The sequence below is a fragment of the Carcharhinus amblyrhynchos genome, chromosome 14, assembly GCF_965287045.1.
Source record: "Carcharhinus amblyrhynchos chromosome 14, sCarAmb.v2.hapA, whole genome shotgun sequence".
NCBI classification, from domain to species: domain Eukaryota; kingdom Metazoa; phylum Chordata; class Chondrichthyes; order Carcharhiniformes; family Carcharhinidae; genus Carcharhinus; species Carcharhinus amblyrhynchos.
The window spans coordinates 47,049,412-47,076,048 of NC_137337.1; the positions used below are offsets into that span (position 1 = coordinate 47,049,412).

The 26,637-nt window shown below is 39.8% G+C and overlaps 1 protein-coding gene across 1 annotated transcript in view; it reads right to left on the reverse strand.

Annotated features, from left to right (window-relative positions):
• Positions 1-2,346: 2,346 nt before the first annotated feature.
• Positions 2,347-26,637, reverse strand: part of trappc6b (trafficking protein particle complex subunit 6B) — a 31,505-nt gene continuing 7,214 nt past the window's right edge. Inside the window, exons 2-6 of the mRNA XM_080202803.1 lie at positions 22,569-22,636; positions 20,329-20,446; positions 17,528-17,611; positions 6,582-6,675; positions 2,347-4,728 (exon numbers count right to left, since the gene is read on the reverse strand). Of these exons, the coding sequence (XP_080058929.1) occupies positions 4,697-4,728; positions 6,582-6,675; positions 17,528-17,611; positions 20,329-20,446; positions 22,569-22,636 (396 nt within the window). The 3' untranslated portion in view covers positions 2,347-4,696. The remainder of the gene's footprint in view (positions 4,729-6,581; positions 6,676-17,527; positions 17,612-20,328; positions 20,447-22,568; positions 22,637-26,637) is intronic.

Here is a 26,637-nt window from a genome sequence, read left to right on the forward strand (position 1 = left end):
GCTGTTGAAGACCTGAAATGGCTGATAATGTGAGTGGAAGGAGCACTGATCACAGGTTAAAGAGATGTGTATTGTCTCCAGACAGTACAGTAAGTGAGGTTTTGCAAACCCAGGCAAGTCACGGGGGTTACAGATAGTGCGACATGAACCCAAGATCCCTGTTGAGACCGTCCTCATGTGTGCAGAACTTGGCTATCAGTCTCTGTTCAGCGACTCTGCGCTGTCGTGTGTCGTGAAGGCCGCCTTGGAGAATGCTTACCCGAAGGTCAGAGGCTGAATGCCCGTGACCACTGAAGTGTTCGCCAACAGGAAGGGAACAGTCTTGCCTGGTGACTGTCGAGCAATGTTCATTCATCCGTTGTCGTAGCGTCTGCATGGTCTCCCCAATGTACCATGCTTCCTTTCTTGCAACGTATCAGGTAGACAATGTTGGCCGAGTTGCAAGAGTATTTACCATGTACCTGGTGGATGGTATTCTCACGTGTGATGATGGTATCCATGTCGATGATCCGGCATGTCTTGCAGAGGTTGCTGTGGCAGGGTTGTGTGGTATTGTGGTCACTGTTCTCCTGAAGGCTCTCCGGCTACGTCGAGGGCATCCTGAAACCCATTGTACAAAGAACCCCCAGCTTTTGTCGCGACACTACGGACTTCCTACTGAAACTCAGCACACATGGAGCAGTTGAACCAGGGACACTCCTCGTCACAATGGATGTCTCAACGCTCTACACCAACATCCCCCACAACGATGGCATTGCTGCGACTGCCTCAGTACTCAATGCTGACAACTGCCAGTTTCCAGATGCAATTTTACAACTCATCCGCTTTATCCTGGACCACAATGTCTTCACCTTCAACAACCAGTTTTTCATCCAGACACATGGAACAGCCATGGGGACCAAATTTGCACCTCAATATGCCAACATCTTCATGCACAGGTTCGAACAAGACTTCTTCACTGCACAGAATCTTCAACCGATGCTGTACACTAGATACATCGATGACATTTTCTTCCTTTGGCCTCATGGTGAACAATCACTGAAACAACTATATGATGATATCAACAAATTCCACCCCACCATCAGACTCACCATGGACTATTCCCCAAAATCAGTTGCATTCTTGGACACACGCATCTCCATTAACGACGGTCACCTCAGCACCTCACTGTACCGCAAGCCCACAGACAATCTCACAATGCTCCAGTTTCCACCCTAAACATGTTAAAGAAGCCATTCCCTATGGACAAGCCCTCCGTATACACAGGATTTGCTCAGATGAGGAGGATCGTGACAGACACCTCCAGACCCTGAAAGATGCCCTCATAAGAACAGGATATGGTGCTCGACTCATAGATCGGCAGTTCCGATGCGCCACAGCGAAAAACCGCACCGATCTCCTCAGAAGGCAAACACGGGACACAGTGGACAGAGTACCCTTCGTCGTCCAGTACTTCCCCGGAGCGGAGAAGCTACGACATCTTCTCCGGAGTCTTCAACATATCATTGATGAAGACGAACATCTCGCCAGGGCTATCCCCACACCCCCACTTCTTGCTTTCAGACAACCACACAACCTCAAACAGACCATTGTTCGCAGCAAACTACCCAGCCTTCAGGAGAACAGTGACCACAATACCACACAACCCTGCCACAGCAACCTCTGCAAGACATGCCGGATCATCGACATGGATACCATCATCACACGTGAGAATACCATCCACCAGGTACATGGTAAATACTCTTGCAACTCGGCCAACATTGTCTACCTGATACGTTGCAAGAAAGGATGGCCCGAAGCATGGTACACTGGGGAGACCATGCAGACGCTACGACAACGGATGAATGAACATCGCTCGACAGTCACCAGGCAAGACTGTTCCCTTCCTGTTGGCGAACACTTCAGTGGTCACGGGCATTCAGCCTCTGACCTTCAGGTAAGCATTCTCCAAGGCGGCCTTCACGACACACGACAGCGCAGAGTCGCTGAACAGAGACTGATAGCCAAGTTCTGCACACATGAGGACGGTCTCAACAGGGATCTTGGGTTCATGTCGCACTATCTGTAACCCCCGTGACTTGCCTGGGTTTGCAAAACCTCACTTACTGTACTATCTGGAGACAATACACATCTCTTTAACCTGTGATCAGTGCTCCTTCCACTCACATTATCAGCCATTTCAGGTCTTCAACAGCAGGTTAGGTGTAAGGATTCGCATTCTAATCAGTAATCTCTAAACTGTCTGTGCTTTATATGCTCTGTCTGAGGCCAGAACTCTCCATTCACCTGACGAAGGGGCTAACCCCGAAAGCTTGTGAGTATATTATCAAATAAATAGGTTGGACTAAAACCTGGTGTTGTCAGACTTTTTACTGTGTTTACGCCAGTCCAACGCCGGCATACCCACATCTTGTCTATATAGCACATGACAGTACTTTTCACTGTACCCCACTACATATGACACAAAATGAAATCAATTTGCTCATACAAATGGTTGGTGTGGCTGAACAACAATGCTTAGCATTCTCAGCCATGCAGTGAAGGCTACCATCTAATTTAGTTTTCAAACATGATTTAAGTCATAGAATCCATGTTGACTACGGTCAAATTTTAGATAAATTATTAGTCCAAAACTCGTTTCAAATGGTTACATCTTGGATTTGGCTCATGTGAAGCTTTCTTACATCTTCCAGCACAACCAGAGTGCACAGCTGACATTTAAACCTGTTAGTATGAAAATGCAATTTCATCTTTCCATTCTAGCAAAAATATTTGCAGAATTCTATATTGAGATAAACCTGTGGGTTAAATCAGCAGAGCTGTATATAGAAACAAATCAAGCCCAAAACTGTTTACTTGTGTATAATCAGAAATAATACTGGTAATTGTTCCTCTCACCTACATCATCTTTCCACACACAGCCCTTAAAGGGTGTACATAAAAGAAGCTGATATTCCACCTGAAGTACACAGCTCTCTTATTTTATCTCCACTGTTACAAGGGAGCAGTTAGATCAATAAAAGCAAAATACTGCAGATGCTGGAATCTGAAAAACAGAAAATGCTGTAAAAACTCAGCATTTGTGCAGAGAAAATACATCCATAACTAAAGAAGGGAAGAAATGTGTTGGATAATATACTGTATAAGTGGGGACAGAGTAGGTCAGTGATAGGTGGGAGCTGAAAAGATGTGCAAGTCATGAAACGAAGGTACACACATTCTGCTATCATACATTTACTAGCACCATCTCCTGCCATTAACACCTGTTATCTCATGAACTACACGTTTTAGTGCAATCTCTCCTACTCCCACCAATCATTGACCTTCTACTCTGTTCCACCCGCTGTTGCACAGTATACAAACCAAAACATTTCTTCCCCTTTAGCTCTGAAGTAGTCATACAGACATTAACTCTATTTTTTTCTCTTTATAGATGTTGCCAGACCTGAGTTTTTTCAGGATTTTCTGTTTTTGCTGTTAGTCTATGCTATCCATAGCTTGTCACAAAACTAAAAATACTGTCAACATTAAAAACAGGCTTCCATTTGTTAAGCACCATCCTTGACTATCAGACATCCAAAATCACTTTACAAGCCAATGGAATGCCTTTGAAGTGCAGTCACTGTTGTAATAAGACCGTAAGACAGAGGAGCAGAATTAGGTCACTCGGCCCATCAAGTCTGTTCTACCATTCAATCATGGCTGATATTTTTCTCATCCCCATTCTCCTGCCTTTTTCCCATAACCCCGTATTAATCAAGAACCTATCTATCTCCATCTTAAAAACACTCAATAACCTGACCTCTACAACCTTCTGCAGCAAAGAGTTCCACAGCTTCGCTCTCTGGCTGAAGAAATTCCTCCTCATCTGTTTTAAAGGATCGTTCCTTTAGTCTGAGGTTGTGCCCTCTGGTTCTAGTTTTTCCTACTAGTAATGTGGGAAGCGTGGCAGCCAATTTGCAAACGGTAAACTCCCACAAGCTGCAACGTGATATGGATCTGTTTTTGAAATTTTGATTAAAGGATCCAAATTGACTCGCCTCCTCTTCTTCAAAAAAAGGAATCATTTACATCCAATTCAGCAGCTGGCTTAATATTTAAAAGGCAGCACCTCTGACAGTGCAGCATTTTATCCATGTTGCACTGGAATGCCAGTTTCAACTTTTGTGCTCAAATCTCTGGAGTGTGACTTGAACCTAGAACCTGACTCAAAAGACAACACCACCACCGAGCTAAAGTCACAGTAAACTAACTGAAGACCTTCACCTGAAACAATCTCCAGCCCTTTGGCAAGCTACCAGATGTGTTGAATATTTCAAGTATTTTATTCTAATTCTTAATTTCAACACTTGTAGATTTTTTTTAAACCTCAAATAGGTAAAGTGGTGTAAAATAAATTGGAACAAGGGATCAGCTCAATTACATCCATAAAAACATTTAGAATACACAAATCCAAAATTCTATTGGTTAACCTAGTGCAAAGTGAAGTTTTATTCTGCCTGATGGCATGATGATCAATACAATGGTGCAAGTGTATCATGAAAGTCACCTTTAAAAATAGCAAAATTTAACCTCATAGCTAAAAAGGCAATAAACATTTATGTAAACAAAATTATTATGCCATTTTACATATGAAATAACATTTCCATAATTTTAAATAATGAGATTTTCAAAAGATAATACTTGAAGATATCTTCTACACCTTTTGTATCATTACTTGGAATTTACCTGCAGAAAGAATAAAAACAGTAAGATAACTACTCATTTTGGGATATAAAAGAACTCCAATTATTCATCTGAATAAAAATGTTTTTCCCTGTATTTTAACAATCATGCAATGATGCGTTAATTTGAACACATTTTGAGTCAAACTGCAGTTTTCTTAAACAGATCATTCTTCAACTTTCAAAAGGAAATAAATACAAGGTAGCTTAGTCACTGCAAACTTTCAGCCCTGACCACTGTAAGTAGCTAACAAGCCCTCTTCATATCCATTTTACCAGAATTCTGCTCGATCACCAAGAACAAAAACTCCGATAATGAGCAATAACTGCATAGAAGGTGGTCAGCTAATCAAAGAATATTGACAATTGATGTGAAGGAGCCCCTTAGCTTCATAAATCCCTGTACCTAATAAGCTATACTTCAGAGTATTGAAGGTGGTTGTTATTGGTGTAATGGATTATGTTTCAAAATTCTACAGATCTTTCAAAAGTTCCTGCAGACTGTACAGTACCAGATGTAACCCCAATTTTTAAGATGGGAGAGAGAAAACTGAGAACTAAATACCTGTAAGTTTGACGTCAGTAGTAGGGAAAATGTTAAAATCTGTTATATAGGATGTGATAATTAAGTATTTGGAAATTAATATGATTCAGCAGTCAACACAGACTTAAGAAGGAGAAATGTTTGGCAAACTGATGTAACCTGTAGCTAAACAGGATCAGTGGATGTGATGTACTTGGATGTTCAGAAGGGTTTTGATTGTTAGTGACTAAAATTAGAACACCTGGGACCAGGGATAATATACTTGTATGGACTGAGATTGATTGACATACAAAACAGAATGGGAATAAACAGGGTGCAGGCTGTTACTAGTGGGATACCATAACAATCACTGCTGGGACCACAGCTAGTCACAATATCTATAGATGATTTAGATGTGGGGACAAAATGTAATATTTCTGAACTTGCTGATGACGTGGAACAAGGTGGAAATGTAAGTTGTGAGGTGGATGCAAGGGGACCTGAACAGCTGAGTGGACAAGGACATACTAGATGGAATGAGAGTAAGCATGAAATAATGTACTTTGAAAAACCAGAAAGGCAGAGTATTTCGTAAATGGTGAAAGGTTGAAAAGTGTTCATATCGAAAGGGACCTGGGTATCACTAACAGCTAACATGCAGCTGCAGCAAGCAATTAAAAAGGCAAATGGTATGTTTCCATTCATCACAAAGGGATTTGAGTACAGGAGTAAAGATGTCTTACTGCAATTGTGTACACCTTTGATCTTCTTATCTAAGGGAGGATACATTTGCCACAGAGGGTGCACAATGGAGGTTCACCAGGCTAATCCCTGTGATTGTCTTAATATTTAGAGTTTTGAAGAATGAGCAATGATCCCTTTGAAACTAACAAAATTCTTACAGAGCAAAATAGGATAGATGTGGATAGAATGTTCCCCTGGCTGCTGAGTCTAGAACCAGGGGACACGGTCTTTAAGAAAGGGGCAGGCCATTTAAGACCAAGATGAGAAGGAATTTCTTCACTCAGGGGAGGTGCTGAATCTTTGGAACACACTAGCCCAGAGGGCTGTGAAAGCTCTATCATTGACTAAGTTCAAGACAGCAATGGATAGATTTCTGGAAACTACAATATCAAGGAATATGGTGATAGTGCAGGAAAGTGCCATTGAGGTAGATGATCAGCCATGATCTAATTGAATGGCAGAGCAGTTGCAAAGATCTGAATGGTCTACTCTTGCTTGTATGTTCCAAGCAACCTGTAACATAGAAACCATAATAAGACTTAAATCCAGCAATTAATTCCACAGAAACACAAAGATATCATACAACTTACATGCAGGCATTGCAGTAACTTCTACTGTCACAATACTTTTAATTCCCAAGTTTGATAAGGCACCTCTAACTAGTCCACAGGTAAACGCCAAATACTGAAATAAAAGATAAGGATGCTGTTAACTTCATGCCATATTTAAAGAGTATTATAACTTAAACCCATACTAGACATTTGTTAAACAAGAGTGTCCCCACTTTGCACTAAATTCATAATCAAGTTCTGCAAGAGAATTCAAATTAAGGACAATTATGAAGTCAACAAGCTGTAAGTGAAAAATAAAGTCAGCTACATAGTTGTATTTGACAGCATTTTCAAATGTCTAGCAGTTATCTTCTAACTTTTACTTGATTCAGCTGGCATTTCTTCTCTATTCTGTTACAAGTTACCATTCTCACCCAAGTCAGGAGGGTGCAGATGGAACTCCCATTTCAGAACTTGAACTCAATGTTGGCCTAGACAATAAATTTATACTACACTTGCTTGTTGCAAGAACTCTATGGTTGCATTATCACGCTTACCTTTACCTACTGAGCAGATACTACTAACTAGTTTTGCTAACAATCTTACATCATTTGCCTATGACAACTTCTCAAGATCAGAGACGTACCAGACGTAATCCCATGATGGGGAAGGTGGGGAATATGATATTGAAAGAAATGATAGCTGAAACACATCATCCACATCCTGATTTAAAACCATGTGTCAGGAAAGCGGAGTTGACTGTCCAACATGAATGTCTATTGTGGGGAATTTGAGTCATCATTCCTCCTAGTCTGTACGCAGGAGTTCTTGAACAACTACATGAAGGATATCCTACTATAATCCAGATGAAGGAATTAGCACGTAGTTATTTTTGGCAGTCAGGTGTAGATACTCAGGTTGAAGAAAAACTGGGTCAGTGTCAACCATATTTCAAATATGAAATACACCATCACAGTTTTCATCACAAGAATTTCAGAATTATCTCAAAATAAATGGTATTCTGTAAACAAAAGCTGTACTTTATCATTCAATCAATCTAAAAGGTTTGTACAATTCTCGAAACATTCTTTAAAAGCTTCAAAAGAGCAAGGTTCATTATCACGTTGTGAATAGCTTTTTGGCATCTTACAGAAACGCTACTCAAGCAACTACCCAAAGTTCACCTGCATTACTACTCTTAAAGAGAAAGTTGAGAACTATGTTTGATTTGTTATTCCCTTCAAATAGCAAAGTGTCAACAACAATCTCAAGTTGCTAGATGAGACGTGAGGGCAAAACAACGCTCATTTCAACAAGGAGATTGAGTGTTAGTGCATAAGTATTCCATGAATGAAAAATGGTTACCAACCATAGTTTTAACAAAAATAGGTCCAATTTTTTACACAGTTCAAACTGATGAACTAGTTTGGCGATGCCATGCTGATCAACTATTATCTCAAAATGATTTCTCAGAATCAGATCTAGAAGTACCGACTTCTTTCGTCCCTCATGTTGTGAATACCAAAGCAAAAAGAATTAGTTCAATCCAAGTGTCTCTGCAGCTTTACTGAGTGAAAATGATACATAATTATTTACGAGAGAGTGTCTATTGACGTTCCAAATCATACTTCTGGGGTCAAGGACAGCCAAATTCCAGGACATCATATACAACCAAACAGGAATAGACAACCTCCTGATCGACTTTTTTATTGACTGAGTATAATAGTTAATGATGCATAGCAGTGTCTAAAATTTTATTGATCCCAAAAATGACTTTGTAGTAATTTGTTGTCATGACCACAGAAGTAAAGGGGAAGAATTGTTTTATATTTATGAAGGACTACAGGTTACTTTAAGAGCTGATCACATGATTTGGTGATTAAGGTGTTTTCAGAGGCTGCTGTTATATTTTCAGTTTTGTACTCTGTGCAGAGCACAGGTCTTCAATAAAACCTATTGCATGTTAGTTTGAATGCGTGTAAACCACATCTTTCTTTCTGTTAAGACCCACAACCCCTAACATAGTTAAGACATTACAGTTACAAACTCCTACAAGTTACAACATACCAAAACTATCCATTTCCCTGCAGCTTTCTGAACCAGAAACAGACTATTTGCAACTGTAGTATCATATTTAACTGCAAGGTAAGTTTCAACTGCAGGTTTGCATCATCACTAAGACTATCTATTCCTAAATCAAACATCACCTGACCCCATTCCTGCCTTAGCTCTTTGCTGCTGAAACCTCATTTATACTTTTGTTATTTCTAGATATGACTATTCTAATGCACTGTTGATGTGACTCCTATATTCGACTATCTGTAAACTCCCATCTCACCTCGGGAATCCCTGGCTACATTCTGGCCGATGTCGGAAGAGTCAGCATTGTCAGGGAGAGCAGAGAAGGGTTAGCACTGTTCAGGGGGTGGACAATGTCTGGGAGTGAGGGAGGCAGTAAAATATTGTCGGGGGTTGAGGTTGTGCAGTTTCAGAGGTTGACTGATCCATTTAAAAATCAATGTCAAGTGAACAAACTGAAAACAAATCTTAAGGGACGTGTCTTCAGTACACGACAACAAACGGAGCATGGCTTCTCTTTGATTACACCAGTAGGTCTCCTCACTCTGCTTGTTGACAGACTGAACCTGGGGCCAGGATTATAATGTCCAAAGGCTCCAGCATAAAATAGTAAGCAATGTAAATGGAAGCATAAAATTACAAAGATATTAATCAATTAAGTAAACGGGCAAAAAGGTGGAAAATAAATTTCAATGTAGGCAAATGCATGATCATCCTTAGACCCAAGGCAGCAAGGACATAGTATTTTCTAAATGGGGGAAGACTAGAAACTGTGGCGGCCCAAAGACACTTGCGGGTGCAAGTACCTAAATCATTAAAACATCATGAACAAGTACAGACTTTAAGAGAAAAACACTTCATACAAGGGGTGGGAGACACTGAAACATAGAAATTAGGAGCAGAGTAGGCCATTTGGCCCTTTGAGCCTGCTCCACCATTCATTGTGATCATGGCTGATCACCCAACTCAGTAGCCTGATCCCTAATCATATATTCAGGACTCATCTGCAACCGACAATTAATACTAGATCAACTGCTAATTTTAAAACAGAAATCGTTGGGACTTTTCTTAACCTAAGCAAAGGGATTTGGCTAAAGCAGGTGTGTGGAGTTCGTTACAGTTCATCCATGATCTAATTGAATGGCAGAACAAGCTTGTGAGTCCAAATGTCCACTCCAATTCCTATCTTCCCATGATAGCATCAGGCCTTTTCAAAAACAAACTGTATAATATTTCAAATGTGATTGTTAAGAACAAAACCCAAAGTCTGCCAGTTCAGCAATCACTCCCATAACTGCAATTCACATCCCTTACAATCCAAAATGCACCTATATAAAGTGCAATCTTGTTGCATATTCCAGCTACTGTAATCATAAGAACATAAGAAATAGGAGCAAGAGAAGGCCATCTGGCCCTTCGAGCCTGCCCCGCCATTCAATAAGATCATGGCTGATCTGTCGTGTCTCAGTTCCACATTCCCGCCCTCTCCCCATAATCCCTAATCCCCTCTCTTATCAAAAACCCATCAACCCGCTTCTTAAAAATACTTAGCGAGGTAACCTCCACCACTTCAACGGGCAGAGAATTCCAGAGATTCACCACCCTTTGAGTGAAGAAGTTCCTCCTCAACTCCGTTCTAAACCGCCCCCCCTTTATTTTGAGGCTGTGCCCCCTAGTCCTACTGTCCTTTCTGAGCGGGAAGAGTCTCTCCACCTCTATCCTATCCATCCCATTCATCAGCTTATACGTCTCAATGAAATCTCCCCTCATTCTTCTAAACTCTAACGAGTACAAGCCTAGTTTATTCAGCCTCTCCTCATAGCTCAACCCCCTCAACTCCGGCATCAGCCTGGTAAACCTCCTCTGCACTCCCTCCAAGGCCAAAATATCCTTGCGTAAGTACGGCGACCAAAACTGCACACAATACTCCAGCTGCGGCCTCACCAATGCCCTATATAGCCTCAGCAAGACCTCCCTACTTTTATATTCAATCCCCCTCGCTATGAAGGCCAGCATCCCATTCGCCTTCCTGACCACCTGCTGCACCTGCAAGCTGGGTTTTTGCGACTCATGCACAAGGACCCCGAGGTCCCTCTGCACTGTCACCTACTGCAGTCTTTCTCCACGTAAGTAATAATCCTTCCTACCAAAGTAATCACATACGTGTCAACACAGTGGTCTTCTTTAGTTGTGAAAGGCAGATTGGAAAGCACACTAATGGAATGGAACAGAACTGCAAACCGTTACAGATATGATGTTTTTAAGATTGTTGTTCTGGAAGTGCATCTTTAATTTAGCATAAAATAGAGAAGTGTATGTGGGTCACATGATCTATTCTGAATTCTGCTGACAGAAAACCTGAGTGGTTTGATGGTTAAGGGGGGGGTGGGGAGACGAGGTTGTTTTGCTGGAAAGACACCAGTTTATTTAGTTAAGCCCTCTGGCTTGGGTGCATTTAATGAACCACCGGCTGATTGTTAGGGTGTCTAAAATAAACTATTTACTCACAGTGGTGGGCAATGCTGAGATTACAACTCAAAATTCCGGATATCAGAACAGCTCCCCAGCTCCTCTTTGAATACTGTCACAATATTGATTGTGTCCACCCAAGGGAACACTGAGGGCATCAGTTTACCATTTCATCAGAAAGATGCCACATAGAATAACAGAATCCCTACAATGCAGAACACGCCATTCAGCCCACTGGTTTTCTTAGAGTACATTGCCCAGGCTTTCTCCCCCACTCTATCCTTGTAACCCAACACATGTACCATGGCTAATCCATCTAAGCTACACACCTTTGGACACTAAAGGGCAATTTAGCATGGTCAGTCTACCTAACCTTCATATTTTTGGACGATGGGAGGAAACCGGAGCATCTGGAAGAAACCCACGCAGACACAAGGAAAATGTGCAAGCTCCACACAGGCAGTCACCCAAGGCCAGAGTTGAAGACAGGACTCTGGAGTTGTGACGCAGCAATGCAAACCACTGTGCTGTCCTCAGAAAGGTCTACATTCTCCCACTGTCAATTTAGAATACAGAATGTACTCTTGTGTCTGGAGCAGAACTTTAGGCCATGATTCTCTGGTCAGAAGAGTGCTACCACAGAGCTAAGGGAAAGAGAATTATCAGCTATCTGCAAGCAAAAAAATGCATGCAAATTTGCTTAAGGCTCATCATTGGTACCTTGAATTACTGAAGTGTCACCTTCGGTTGCAAAGTGTTTTCTATGTGCATAATGAACTGTCAGACTGACAAAAGCTATTACTCAGATTTTGGGACTAAACAAAACAAATTTATTTTGCTAATAAACAGAAACCTCCAAAAAGCAACTGCAAATCATAACTGCACATAACGAGGAAGCTTGTTTGCATTCCAAGGTACTTCAAAATCTCAGGTAGAGTTTGTGCTTTGGGGAGTCACATTTGGCAATCCAGCCTAAATCGTGCTCAAATCTGCAATTGTTTTTGAAATTGAATTTTCAGTTCAAATTCATTTGCATATCAAACACTCTTTCATGAATCAGTGCAATCAGGCAATGCTTTAGACCATAAATGCAAAATAATTTAGTTAAAATATTCTTCGATATAATTAAGTGGTAAATTGATACAGCTTTATTGGACCACATTTTTCAGTAAGTAGTGAATGGACAGCATTCGCCATTAACCTCAAAAAAGCTATCTACAAAGGTTTAGCGGACACTGTGGTGCCAATTTTCCCTATCATTCTGGCACCATCTATTGGGAATTTTTGACACAAAACAAGATTGAACTTAACAGAGTGAACATTTAATCTGACAAAGATTCTCCAACTGCAAATTAGAAGCAAGAAATATTGATCAACACACACCATTTTAGAGAGCAAAATAAAAATTAGAATGTACATATAGGATCAAGTTATAAGAGAAACATCACACTTTAAAATATTTATTTCAAAAATCAAAGCAGTAACACTCCTGCATTAGATTGTAGCTGTGAAGATTAGACAGCAGGGCACTGGTGACCTTAACTTCTGAATTTCTGTGTTTTACCCCGTAATGACGACAAACGCTGACAGGCTTTTCATCATTACAACTCCAAATTCCAGCATTAATGCAACTGAAAATACTTTTTAAATCACAAAAAATGTCTTCATTAATCAGTTCTTAGTCCACCACTTAGGTGGCAGACCTTAGTTTCATCGGTGTACAATAGTTAGTTTCATAGACATTAAAAAAGTTTTAAGTGCCTATTAATGCCTCTGCGTCTAAAATAGCTTAATTTTAACTGCCTGAACCCCCAATGGCACATTAACAAACATTTGCCATGGTGATTAATTCAATCTAGGGTATAGCCAGTTTTGTGGTGATTCTGAAGTAGGGAAAAAGCTGAATGCATTTTGTACCTGAAGGGAAAGGGTTAATGGATTTTGTACCTAGAATATGTCACAAACATAACCCTTCATCATGACTGATCTTCTCTAGCTTATATTGTTCCTGGCAGTAATATAAGTTCATGTTAAAGTATGTGAAACTTTTATAACAGCTGATAGTTAAATGTGACTGTTATTTTGTAGACTTTGCAAATCTTACCTGTTTGTATTAGTAGTCACTGTTACACAGATGGTGGTTTACGATACCGGCTTTTAACAGCTGCTGATGGCAGATCATACTGGCTTTTAACAGGAAGAGTCCTGCTGGGACAGCCACGATCACACAAGTAACTTCAAAGAAGGGATGCTGGTACTCTGCAGAAGGGGTTTCCCATGTCCTGCCTGCAGGACTGTAATTCCTGATTAACTCTGGGGCTGTTGGAACTTTGGATCATGATTCCTGCTGGAGCTCATAATGTATAAATGTCCACTTGTGTTTGTGTTCTATGAGAATTCTGGTAAGCCTTAATCAGAGCCAGTTTCTCCCCAATAAAAATAAAAACCACTGTATTTTTGACTCACTGTCTCAGAGGTATTATTTTACCTACAACAATTCCAACTTCACTGGGATATATTTTAAACTAGTGCAAAAGATCACAAAAGCTTAATTTGCCTTGGGCAATATCAGTTTGAAATTCTTCATTCATTTGTACTGGTGCAACCCATTTTGGACAAAATAACACTGGAAACAGTGCAATCTAGCAGAAACTCTATCCTGATACAGTTGACAAAATATTCATTTAACATTTCAAATATAATGAACTGGAAATACTAGGCAAGATGTTGCCAAAAAAATTTTGAATGCCATACAAGCAAGTAAACAGAAGAGTTTCAGACCCACTTTTTGGGTAAGTTTGAAAATGCAATCTTATGACACAGTCACTTTTTTGGACAGAATACGATTCTCACCAGTGAAGGTAGACAGAGCCTAAGCTTGCCAGTGAAGCCAGCTGCAGAAAACTTGAGGCACCATTGCACAGGTACCCCAATCTCCCAGTGCAGTGGGAGGTCTCCTGCCAACACCCGTCCCCACCCCCATCAATTGCTCCTGACAAGGGTGAGCATCCAGGAGGCCAGAAACAGACATGACAGGTGTGTTAATGCCATGTTATTAATATTTAAATCAGAAACACAGCTGGGAAAATGGCTTTGCGCTTGAGACTGCTTCATGCCCAGCGCAAAAGCTTCGCATGCTATTTCCCAGCTTACTGCGATCAACCTGCATTGCGCAGTGGAAAGATCCCGCCCACTGCATTTCCAATACACTGATCAAAGATGAAAACTCAACTATTTAATTACTAATAGATATTATAAAATTAGATAACTTGTTGGAAGGGCAAATAGGAAGTTTTATTTACATTTTAAGCATGATGTTCAGGCTTAGAAATGGTCCAAAAATAGCTCCTACTACACACAATATATTTACTTTAAAGACAAATTAGGTTCAAGTATCTAGATGATCCAGCATAATAATAAATGCTCTTGGGTTTTCTAAGCTATATCATTCAATAACTGATTGTTGGAACAACATCAATGTGGAATAAAAGATGGACACCATTAATCATGAAAATTTTAGAAGTTATTAAAAGATATTATAACAGGGTAATTCAAGGTAATCAGGGAGCGTCAACATGGCTTTAGGGAGAGAATTCATGTTTAACTAATTTATTAAAGTTCCAAAATAGTAAAAGCTGCTGTGGATAAAGGGGAATTGGTGAATGTACTGTATTTGGATTTCCAGGAGGCCTCAAAGGTTATTATGCAGAAGAAAAGCTGATGGTGTACTAAGACAATACATAAGAACATAATAAGAACATAAGAAATAGGTATACGCACCTTTAAGAAATATACTTTAGTCATGTTTCTGTGTAGGATGTTTCTAGCAGTCCCTTCCATTTTATCAGAGCCACTGTCTACAACCAGCACTGTTGCTGCAGTAGCATAATTGCTTCTAATACTAGAATGTTGGTTCTAATCTGAACTAATGCTGTTCTTAGTGTTCCCCTGGGATTTTGTAGAGTGGGACTTTACACAGGTATGGTCATATGACTGAGTCCAGCTAGGCTCACACAGAGAACTCAAGCTCTGTTTTTTTGGGAGAAGAAGTGTTGCCTCTCTTTTCTGCCTCTAAAGTCTGGAGACTGGGAGCTGCCAGAGACGAGTTTACCTCTTTCGAGGAAAGATCCTTCTTTGGAAATTATTGTCTGGATCTCTGTCCAGAAGTATTAAAAAGCTGGAAATCTAGCATCACATAAGCATCTTTGCTTTCTGTGCTAACTGGTTCTACAAAAAGGATTTATGTCTATGGGCTATTACTTTAAATTGGAACAGCACATACAGTTAGCTGTTGAAGATTATACTTTGTCATGATTAAGTATTTTAATTAGTTATGCTCATTCTTTTTATATTATAACTGAGTTCTTAAATAAAATTTGTTTTGATAAAAGCTTCCCAGTGAGTCACTCGAATCATACCTGGAGTGAAACACCTTATGTTCACCCTAGTGCCAAAAATCAAACATAAAAGTTAGGGACTAGGCTAACTCCTTAAAATAGTGTGGAGTTTCTGAATTGATCTTTAACAGACAGGTATGAAATAGTGGCATGGATAGAAGATTGGCTATCTGACAAGAACAGAACAGACATAAATGGGTCATTTTCTGGTTGGTAGGATATGACAAGTAGTGTGCCACAGGGAACAGTGCTAGGGCCTCAATTCTTTACAATTTACATAATAATTTGGATGAAGGGACTGAAGATACAGTTGGTAAATTTGCTGATGACACAAAGGTAGGTAGAAAAGCAAGTTCTGAAGAGCACACAAAGAAGTTACAAAATAATATAGATAGATTAGGTGAGTGGGCAAAGGTCAGCCATATCTGGAATGTGGGAAAATGTGAAATTGTCAATAAAAAGCACAGGAGTTTACAGAGCTCTGAGATGTAATGAGGTCTGGCTACCCAAATGCATGAATTACAAAAAGCTAGTACACAGGTGCAGCAAGTAATTAGCAAGGCTAAAAGAATGTTATTTGTTGCAAGGGTAGTTGATTAAGAGTAGGGGTATGCAATTCACAAAAGTTCGTTAGACAGCACCTTCCAAACCCACAACCACTTCCATCTAGAAGGACAAGAGCAGCAGATAAAGAACAAAGGAAAGAACAAAGAAAATTACAGCACAGGAACAAGCCCTTTAGCTCTCCAAGCCTGCACTGACCATGCTGTCAAAGAACTAAAACACCCTACCCTTCCAGGGACCGTATTCCTCTATTCATGTATTTGTCAAGATGCCCCTTAAATGTCACTTTCATATCTGCTTCCACTACCTCCTCCGGCAGTGAGTTCCAGGCACCCACCAGCCTCTATGTAAAAAACTTGCCTTTGTCCATCTCCTTTAAACTTTATCCCTCACACTTTAAGCCTATGCCCCCTAGTAATTGACTATTCCACCCTGGGAAAAAGTTTTTGAGTATCCACTCTGTCCATGCCCTTCAATCTTGTAGGCTTCTATCAGGTTGTCCCTCAAACTCTGTCGTCCCAGTGAGAACAAACCAAGTTTCTCCCACCTCTCCGTGGGAACAGCACCACATGCAAGTTCCCCTCCAAGCCACTCATCATCCTGACGTGGAAATATATCACCGTTCTTTCACAGTCACTAGGTCAAAATCCTGGAATTCCATCCCTAACAGCATTGTGGGTCAACCCACAGCACATGGACTGCAGCAATTCAAGAAGGCAGATCATCACCATCTTCAAGGGCAACTAGGAATGAGCAATAAATGCTGGCCAGCCAGTGACACCCCTGTCTCACGTATGAATGGAAAAAAAGGAAGTCAGTCATCCCTGCCTGCTGCCAGTCCCAAACTAATGCATTCTTTGCTCTGTCACTTCCTATTCTGGAATTACAATCAAACCTATTATGAGATTTAAATATTATGCATGTTTTGAACTGTGAAAAATCTTACAATGATCAACATGCCTAAAATTTTTCTTTTGGGATGTTTTGTATTTCTAATATTATCAAAATAGTCCTTGAAACCTTGGCACAGAAGGAGCCCTTTCACCTGTCATGTCTGTGCTGGCTTTTTTAGAAAACAACAAAACTAGACCCATTTGTCTAGTCTGTCCCTCTACTTCTAATATTTATGCACTCTTGCTTAAAAGAAACAATAGTCTCTGCCATATGCCAAATCATTCCATGCTCCAACAACTTTGCATAAAAGAAACTTCTGCTAAATGCTCCCTTCACTCTCGACTGAATTTTAAACTGACCAACCTATATCACCAACTCCTGAAGGCAAACATGGTTGTGATATGATGGATAGGGAAGACCTGTTCATAATTTTAGAAACCATGATTAATTTCCAACAGATGAACCCAGATTCAAAGCTTTATTACGCTCCATTAGATACATCATATGGCATTACTTTTTCCAGATCTTTAACATGTGCCTCTATCAACCCACTTACTCATTCAAGATAACCAGAAGTTATACCTTAGGTGCGTGTTCCAAGTATTGCTTCCCTGCAGACATCTGAGTCAAGAGGCGGAATTTATTGTCTTGGAGCACATAAATACCCTGCAAAGTTAATGTGAAGTCATTAATAAAGTAACAACACATTAAAAGGATAATAGTATGCTAACTGATATGCATATTTCAATCTAAACTTTTTCACAAAACTCTAACACAACATTAAACTAGGCTGACTCTCCAATATAGTACCGAAAGTACTGCATCTCCAGAAAGTCATGATGTGGAGATACTGGCGTTGGACTGGGGTAAGCACAGTAAGAAGTCTCACAACACCAGTTTAAAGTCCAGTAGGTTTATTTGACAGCACTAGAAAGTGCTGTCACCAGAAAGTGCCATTCTTTGATTAAGAATCAAATTGTACAGACAGTTGTCTTTATATCATCTAGGGAGATACTATAAGGTCCATGGTATTATTCAAAGAAAAGCAGGAGTTCTGTGTCCGAGCCAGTATTTCTTCCTTCAACCACCAAAAACAAAATGAATTCACCTCATTGTACTGTCACACTGCTTACTGTATTTAAAGAAATTTCATTAAAGCCAAGGCATTTGAGAAAATATATACCATATAAATGCAAGCCTTTCTTTCCAACACAAATAAATTGATAACAAAGGTCACACATTTTAGATAATAACTATCTTTGAAAAGACAATGTGCATTCTAGTTGAATGGTTGCCAGTTACATCTTGAACATATATTCAATTATTTTAGAAGTGCAACAATTTCTCACTATGGTTTCTTGGTGCAAGGTAACTTCAAATAGCAACAATTTATTCCTCAGGTTGACCATTGTGACTCAAATTAGAGAGAACACTGCAATTAAAAAGTAGTACAAGGATACTTGAGCTTTTAACATGTGGCATAGCAGGCTGGGGGTAGGTGGGAATCAAAGATATTAAAACTTTCCCATCTGAGTGCAAATCTTGCCATCTTTCCCTATTTCAAATTCTGAAATCCAAACAGAAACTGCTGATACAAATTCATTTTGTTATAATTACACCAATTTACCAATGAAATTACAGTATTGCATCACTAGTAAGGTAACATAAATACAACATGACAAATTCATACAAATTTACATAAATCGTCAAATCCCAATGCAACTTATCTAACTGATTATCTCCAGCAATATTTTATTTTTCTACAACACAGTCCCCAAGCCTGCCTCCGCCCCATCATTACTCAAGGCTGAAATTCCCCATTCACACATTTGTCACCGCTCCAGACTAAAGTGCTGTTGCCAATTCCTTCCAAATATAGCACATTAATTTTATGCTAATAGAAGAATTTCCACAGCAATCTAACAATAGTCTCTGCATTTAAACCACAAGGCTTTTTAAATAGTAATTCAATTATGGTTTCTCACAAAGGTATGTAACTATTAGAGAGGCTTCAGAGGAGATTTACAAAGTTGCTGGTATTTATGTTAGGAAAGGATGAACAGGCTGGGTCTCATTAGTAGATGAGCCAATAATAATTAACCTTTAACATTACGAAAGGTTTTTGATAAGAATGGATACAAAGAGATTAATTGAACCTGTGGTGAAGAGCTCAACTAGAGGGCATCGAAATAAGATAATCGGCATGAAGTCCAGTAACGTGGCGAGCAGAGGGGCTGAAGGGGTGTGGAGGAAGCTAAGTTGGGGTAGAGACAGGGTGGGTTGGGCACACTGAAGGGGGCTGAGGCAAGAGGGTCACATGGGTCAAGACCTTTGGGCAGCGGTGGGGGCGGGGGCTTAGGGTGGACTAATGGGGGCCAAGGCAGGTGGAGGGCTGAGGTGCAGGGATGGGGCATGCAGAGTAGGTGAAGGGAGTGCACAGGGGGTCAGTACCAGAGTTACTCAGGAGTTTTGTGGTTTTAATTTCTATGACTTTGGGTAACTATTCCAGTAAAACAGTTGGAACTATCCAAAGATTGCAATTTAAATCGGAGTATCGGATGGCTCCCAGCGCACAGTAATTGGCCAATGGAAGTTTCACCTTCCCAGGCCATTGCCATGCAATCATTACATGGAGATTTCTAGGGGGCATCCTCCAGGCACATCTCTGGGGTACAATGCCCCAGACTCAAACATATTCTACTTCTTACACTGACCCAAATCTTCTAGTATCCAGATTAGAGATTGGATGTATATGGGATATGTGCTTCAGGACCCCACGGACATACACAATTGTGCAGTAATCGCCTGGCAAATTTAAACTTCCAATGGGCTCATTTCTACTACCCATGACCCTCCAGAAGGTCTCCACTTACTGAGCTCAGTATCAGAGTCTAGCGGCAGATATGCAGGACTTCTTGCTACATACCCTGGAATTGTTAAGCTGGTGTAACTCAGTGATCAGCCAGCACAATTGAATTGAGCATTACAACTGAACCCTCCCATCATCTTCCCTGATCCAACTACCCCTCAACCCAACTCATGCCTGGCACCCAACCACCAACTTCACCCACCCTCTCATTGACATGAACCTTTAAAAACTTACCTGAATGCGGCAGCTACCGTGATAAAAAGTAGGTATCTCATTTCCTTGTCCGTCTTTTCTTGCACCCAACTGTCTTCTCCGTGGAAATCTGCACTGACCCTTCAACATTTTGTAAAAATCGTACAAGGGTCAGGTCGCAGGAATCATCACAGGCAGCGTCAATACATGCAGAATTGATGCTAACCGGATCTGGACCATTACTTGTTTTTATGTCAGCAAAACTCATTTTTAAAACACAGCTGCTTAACTAGCAAACTTTAAATACATTTGAACCACTTACCTGATGATTAGTTCGAAGATTGTCAATTTGTTTTTTAAATACACTGGTCCAGAAGTCTTTACAGATGAACTTCATGACATCCAATTCATCCTTGAACCGTGCAGTATCTTTAGTAAATCTGTAATAAAAATCAAACAAAATATTAACATCCAACCACTTTAATTGAACATAATGGCCTGGCTTTAAAACATAAGTGGTTTTAAATAGGTATGCTGCGTTGATGTAAGAGTAGCATTCTGCAAATATTAATTTCACTGAATGAACAGTTACATTGAGAAATGTGTCTTTAAATGGATTGCTGGCTTGTTTTAGGCAGAATTTAAGGCAGGCACCAATAAAATGAGTGAAGTTGACACAGAAGTTACTGGAGCATTGCTGACCCATGTTTTTGCCATTTCTTATACATTTATGTCATCACACTATAGGAAAGATGTGCTGGGGAGGGTGCAGAGCAGATTTATCAGGAGGTGGCCAAGGCTGGAGGGTCTGAGCTATGAAAAGAAATTGGAAAGGTTGGGGCTGTTTTCCTTAGAGCAGCGAAGGGACTGGATAAGAGGTTTATAAAATTATGAGGGGCATAGATAGGATGGATAGGAAGGCACTTTTTCCATTAATACAAGGGTCAATAACCAGGAGGGATAGATTAAAGATGACATAGAAGGCTAAGAGGGAGTTGAGGAGAAACCTTTTCAACCAGAGGGTGGGGGCAGTCTGGGACACTGCCTGAAAGGGTAATTGAGTCAGAAACTCTCATAACAAGTAGAAGAGTATTCTGTAGAAGAGTGATATGAACTCAAAATGTTAACTCCGTTTCTCTCTCTCCTCAGATGCTGCCAGAGTTGCTGAGTTTATCCAGCATTTTCTATTTTCAAAACTCTGACAAATGCTGATGAGACCTTTATCGACACTAAACAAAGTACAATTAGTTAATCTTCTACTCAAGAAGAAATATGGATGGACCAATCATCTGCTCTTTATTTTTGCCAATGAACTAGTGTTTTCCAGGTGTTTTAAAGTTATAAATATCCTGCTAGTAGTGCACAGGAATACTAAAAGAAATCTGGATAACTACAGACTTAAATGAATGAAACAAATGATACAATTTCAATATTGTAAAGTGCTGTTTGACAGTGACAATGCTTCTGTGCATCTGAAAATCAATGATCTGACAGCAATTACTGATACTTTCAACCACATCGCAATTCAACTCCACACCTCCCCACAAATACATGTTCCACAGCTTGTGTACTAGGATGTATATAAATGCTTCAAATTCTGATACAGAAGGGGAGATAGTCGAACGCACCTAAAGCAGTAAACATAGAGAAGGAGAAGGTGTCGGGAGATATGTTTTGTGAACTGTTTTAAAAATGCTGGATGGTATGAAGAAAACGAATATCAAAAGGAGATTACATCGATTACAGAGGAATGTAATACACTTGGAATTTTTGAAACAAAGCTGCAGGATAACAAATTTGAAGAAAACCAGCCTTACACAAGCAACCATTAGCAATGAGGATATTATTAAAATATAGACACTGACGTAGGGAGAGTATTAGGAAACCCTATTGGTGAGAAGGCGTAGAACAAATTACCCCTTCACTGGATGAGTTCATAAAGGCAATCACAGCTGAAATGGAGATGTTTTTGGATTGACCAACAAGGTAGATACGGTAAGCATTGAGAAAAGCATTACTTGCTAATATGGAACAATCTATCACTAAAGCAAATTACTGCGGATACTGAAAATCTGAAATATGAACAGAAAATGCTGGAAATACTCACTAAGTCTGGCAGTAATCTGTGATATATTGCTTGTTTTTCTGGACAACTTTTCACTAATTCCATGATCAATTAGAAAGCCAAGCCCACACCAGTTTGGAGCTTGCACTGCAGCGCTCCTCTCTTTAACCCATATTCTCTGAATGCTGTGTCTCTGTTGTAATTAGTCTCATATTTCTTGTATATGTTTAAGATACCTAAATCTATGGAGGTAAAAATTCCTTTTCATTGGCTGCAAAGCATCATGTTTTTGGGCAGTGGAATAAACATCCAAATATGAAACAAATGAGCTGGAGATTGAAACATGCATCACAAATGTAAGAAGTGTTTATTTTTAATTCTAGTTTTTTTCAAATAGATGTGTTAGCATGCTGTCAAATTAAATAATTAGAATATATATCATAATGCTTTGTCATTTACTGTTTCCATCTCTTCAAAAAACTGCCACTGCTTACTACCTTTCTATTAGTCCTTGTCCCACTCTGAATCCCATGTTTTCCAGCTTAGTGACACATCTTCCACTTTCCTAAGAAAAAAAGAAAAATATTTTGTTATGTACCTGTTACACATTATCAAATGACATGAAAGAATTTACTTACTGGTAGATTAGATTTTGCACTTGTTACCAGTTTAATCTTGTTTTGTGAAAAATTTCGCACATTAAAGTAACTTACTGGTTGACCCTACTTCTTCCCTTGAAAGAGAAACATTTTCCCCCATATGAAAACTACTTTCATTTTCACCAAAGCAATACAATGTCCTAAGGACCAACATGTATTGCTACAACCATGCTGAAATAATGACTTCTTCAATTAGTTAATTTTAAATTAAAGTTAAATCCTCATATTTCAAGTTTCTTGCCTTAAAAAGACTGGTAGCAACAGAATAAGTAGACCTGAGATCTGTATGTACCTGAAGTTTGAGGTCCAGTCAAGCACTAACTCATTTAACTGTCAGGGTCTAATCTTGTGCTCCGAGTCTTATACTTGCTAATAGATACATTCACCTTTTAAGATTTGAAATGCTTTGAATAGGAAAGGGATTATTTTCACCCACAACATCCAAATTAGCCTAGAGGAAGTTTAAAAGTAATTGTGGTGTTCAAGTATCTCCAAGCATTTCTTAAGCCAGTTTTGATACAACATAATAGATATTTCAAAAACATTTCTCTCCAAAGCAGAATGCTCATATTACTCCTCAAATACTTTCAAATTGACTGTCGTGGGGGACATGCCAAGTGAAAGTCATGGATTTATAGAATGATTATATCCCAGAAGGAGGCCATCATTTCCACTCTCTGCAAGAGCAATTGCCACTCTCCTGCTATTTGCCAATATCCCTGTTAGGTTTTCCTCTTCAGATAACTTTCCAATTCTCTTTTGAAAGTCACAATTGGAACTGCCTCCACCACATTATCAGGCAATGCTTTCCAAGCCCTAATCACTCACTGTAAAAAAGGCTTTTTGTTGTGTACTGGTTATTTCCTTTGACAATTACCTTAAATCTGTGCCTCTGGTTCTTAATCCTTCCGCTAATGAAAACAGTTTCTCCCTATCTACTCTGTTCAGAGCCCTTTTGATTTTGAAATCTCCTCTTAACCTTCTCATCTCTTAGCGATGACAACCCCAAATTCTCTACATAGCCAAAATTCCTCAGCCCTAGAACCATTTTCTGCAACTTCTCTAACCCCTTGCAATACTCCAGCTGAGGTTGAAACTGTGTTGTATACAGATTTAACATAACATTCTTACTTTTTGAACTTCATTCCACAATTTTAATCCAGGATCCCAGATCCTGTTTTAATCATGCTATCAACCTGCCCTGCCACCTTAATTATTTGTGCCATTTACCTCATGATCTCTGCTCATGCACCCCCCTTTTGTATTGTACCCTTTATTTTATGTTGCCTCTCCACGTTCCTTCTACATGGAAAATGAATCACTTCATATTTTCTACATTGTCTCACTTGTCAGATATCTGCTCTATCCACCAAACTGTTGATGGTCTTTTGAAGTATAGGATTGTACCTTTCTACCATTTTGCAGATAGGACTCAAAAACATATCCATCTTTCAGGTTCACCATAAAATTTGCAAATGCAACATGATTTCGAGGAGGCAGTTTCATTTGCCACCATTTCCATTTTCGTCTCCCTTTCTGCATTGGACTATGGCTAGTGATTTGAAAGTTTTTTCTAAAATATTCTGTTCTGTTCCCAAATTATGAAATACCTAGTACAGTATAATTTGACAGCAGCAAAAAAAAAATTCACCCAATTCAGGCACTTCAAAAAGATATCCAAGAAGCATACAGTATCAAGCTCGAACCCATCACTGCCCCCAAAGATTTACAATTAATGAGCCAGCTATCCAATACATGAAAAAAACAAGTTCAAGCATCTGACCAACTGATTCACGAAACCTACAGAAGATTAAGGCTGGGATTTTCCACTCCCGTGCTGCAAGTTTTCCAACAGTGGAGGCAGCTTGCCACTGATGGGGTCCTACCCAGGTCTATGGTGATTTGTATGGCTCATTCGCTCTGCTGCTGGAGAACCCGCAGCAGAGAGGGTTGCCTTCGGCAGGACTAGAAAGTCTCACCGAGAGGACCTGAAGATCCCACCAGCTGGAAGGGCCGTAAAATCCCCAAGTATTTAATGTCAAAGGGAATGCACAAGTACATTACTTTGTTGTGGTTAAATATCTTCCAATATTTTATTAGCTGATGTTGCAAACTGTTCTCTTCAACTGTTGTTCTCCTCTCTTTTAAATCTGATGTCATCTCCCACTGTTCAAAACAAAACGTTTGAGCCCTCCCAATCCTTGCAAACTATTCCTAACTCCCCTTTCCTCCCAAGTCTTTGAGCAGTCTATACATTTCAAATCCACTCCCATCATTCCTGAAGCTCCATGTTTGAATCCTTCCAATCTGGTTTCTACCCCTGACAAAATACCTCTTATCAAAGTCACAAATGATGTTTATGTGACTGTGACAAAAAGATTTCATTTCTTTATCCTTCTATGCAGTCTTTGACATGGTTGACCATACCATCCTTCTTCAATGCCTCCCTACTGTTGTCCAAATGGATGGGACTGCTGTCACATGGCTCCATCCTATCAACCTAATCACTGCCAGAGAATCGCTTACAACGACATTTCTCACTGTTCTCTGCCATCCCCCAAGGATCATTCTTGGCCCACTCTTATTTCTCATCTACATGCTGCCCCTCACAACAGCTGCCAAAAGCATTCAAACATACACTGATGGCACCCAACTAAACCTCACCAATGCTCTTGGCTCCTCCACTGTTGCTAACTTATCAGATTACTTACCCTTTTCTGGATGAGGAACAAATTCCTCCAATTAAATACTGGGGAGACAGAAGCCATTGTTGGAAGTCCAAATTCCATTTCCCAGCTACCATCCGCCCAACAACAGTCTGAGATTAAGCCAGTCTGTTCACAATGCTAATATCACACTTGATCCCCAAGATGAACTTCCAACCTCCTCATATTTGTGTCATTGCTATGACCACCATTTTTCACCTCTATAACATCATTCAATTGCACCCACGTTTGCTGCTGAAACCGTTCTACATGAATTTGTTACTTCTAGATTTGACCATTTCAACACACAACTGGTTGGTCTCCCATATTCTGCCATGAAACTTTGCTGTCCATGTCTTAAGTCACACCATGTCCTCATTCTGCCCTCATCTTCTGATTGCTATCAAATATTGGCTTTTGCTCAAGCAACATCTTGATTTTTAAATTCTCATTATTTTGAAGTCATGACCTTACCCACCCCCATCTCTGTAATCTCCTTCAACCTTATAACCCTCCAAGATATCTATGCTCCTCTAAATCTGGCTTTTTGTGCGTCACTGATTTTAATCATTTACCATCAGTGACCATATCTTCAGTTGCCCAGGCCTGAAGTTCTGGAATTCCCTCCCAATGCCTCTCTACCTTGCTTTCCTCCTTTGAGGCACATTTTAAAATCAAACTTTTTGATCAAGCTTTTAGTCATCTGACTTAATGTCACATTACGTGGTCTGCTGTCATACTGTGTTTTATACTGTCCTTGTGACGCTAAGTTGTTGCTGTTGGGCACACAACAAAAACTGTATGCTCAACTTATTTGCTGGACAAGTATGATATGTACAATGTACTTCAAGAGTCTAAATTTAATGAAAATGTTATAAAATTAATATAACAGCCGTATCTATAGCAGAATTAACACTAAAAACATGCTAGCATGATAGATGTGGCTCTTTTTTAAAAACAATCAAGCATATAAGATATCAGAAGTAGAGATATCTTTGGATTACATCAAAGAAATAGAGTGGTTTTACTCTGCATTAAAATAGCTCATCTATAAGGTTCATGGTGGGAGATATAGGAGGGATGTCCGAGGTAGATTCTTTATTCAGAGAATGGTTGGGGTGTGGAATGCACTGCCTGCTGTGATAGTGGAGTCAGACACTTTAGGAACTTCCAAGCGGTTATTGGATAGGCACATGGAGCAC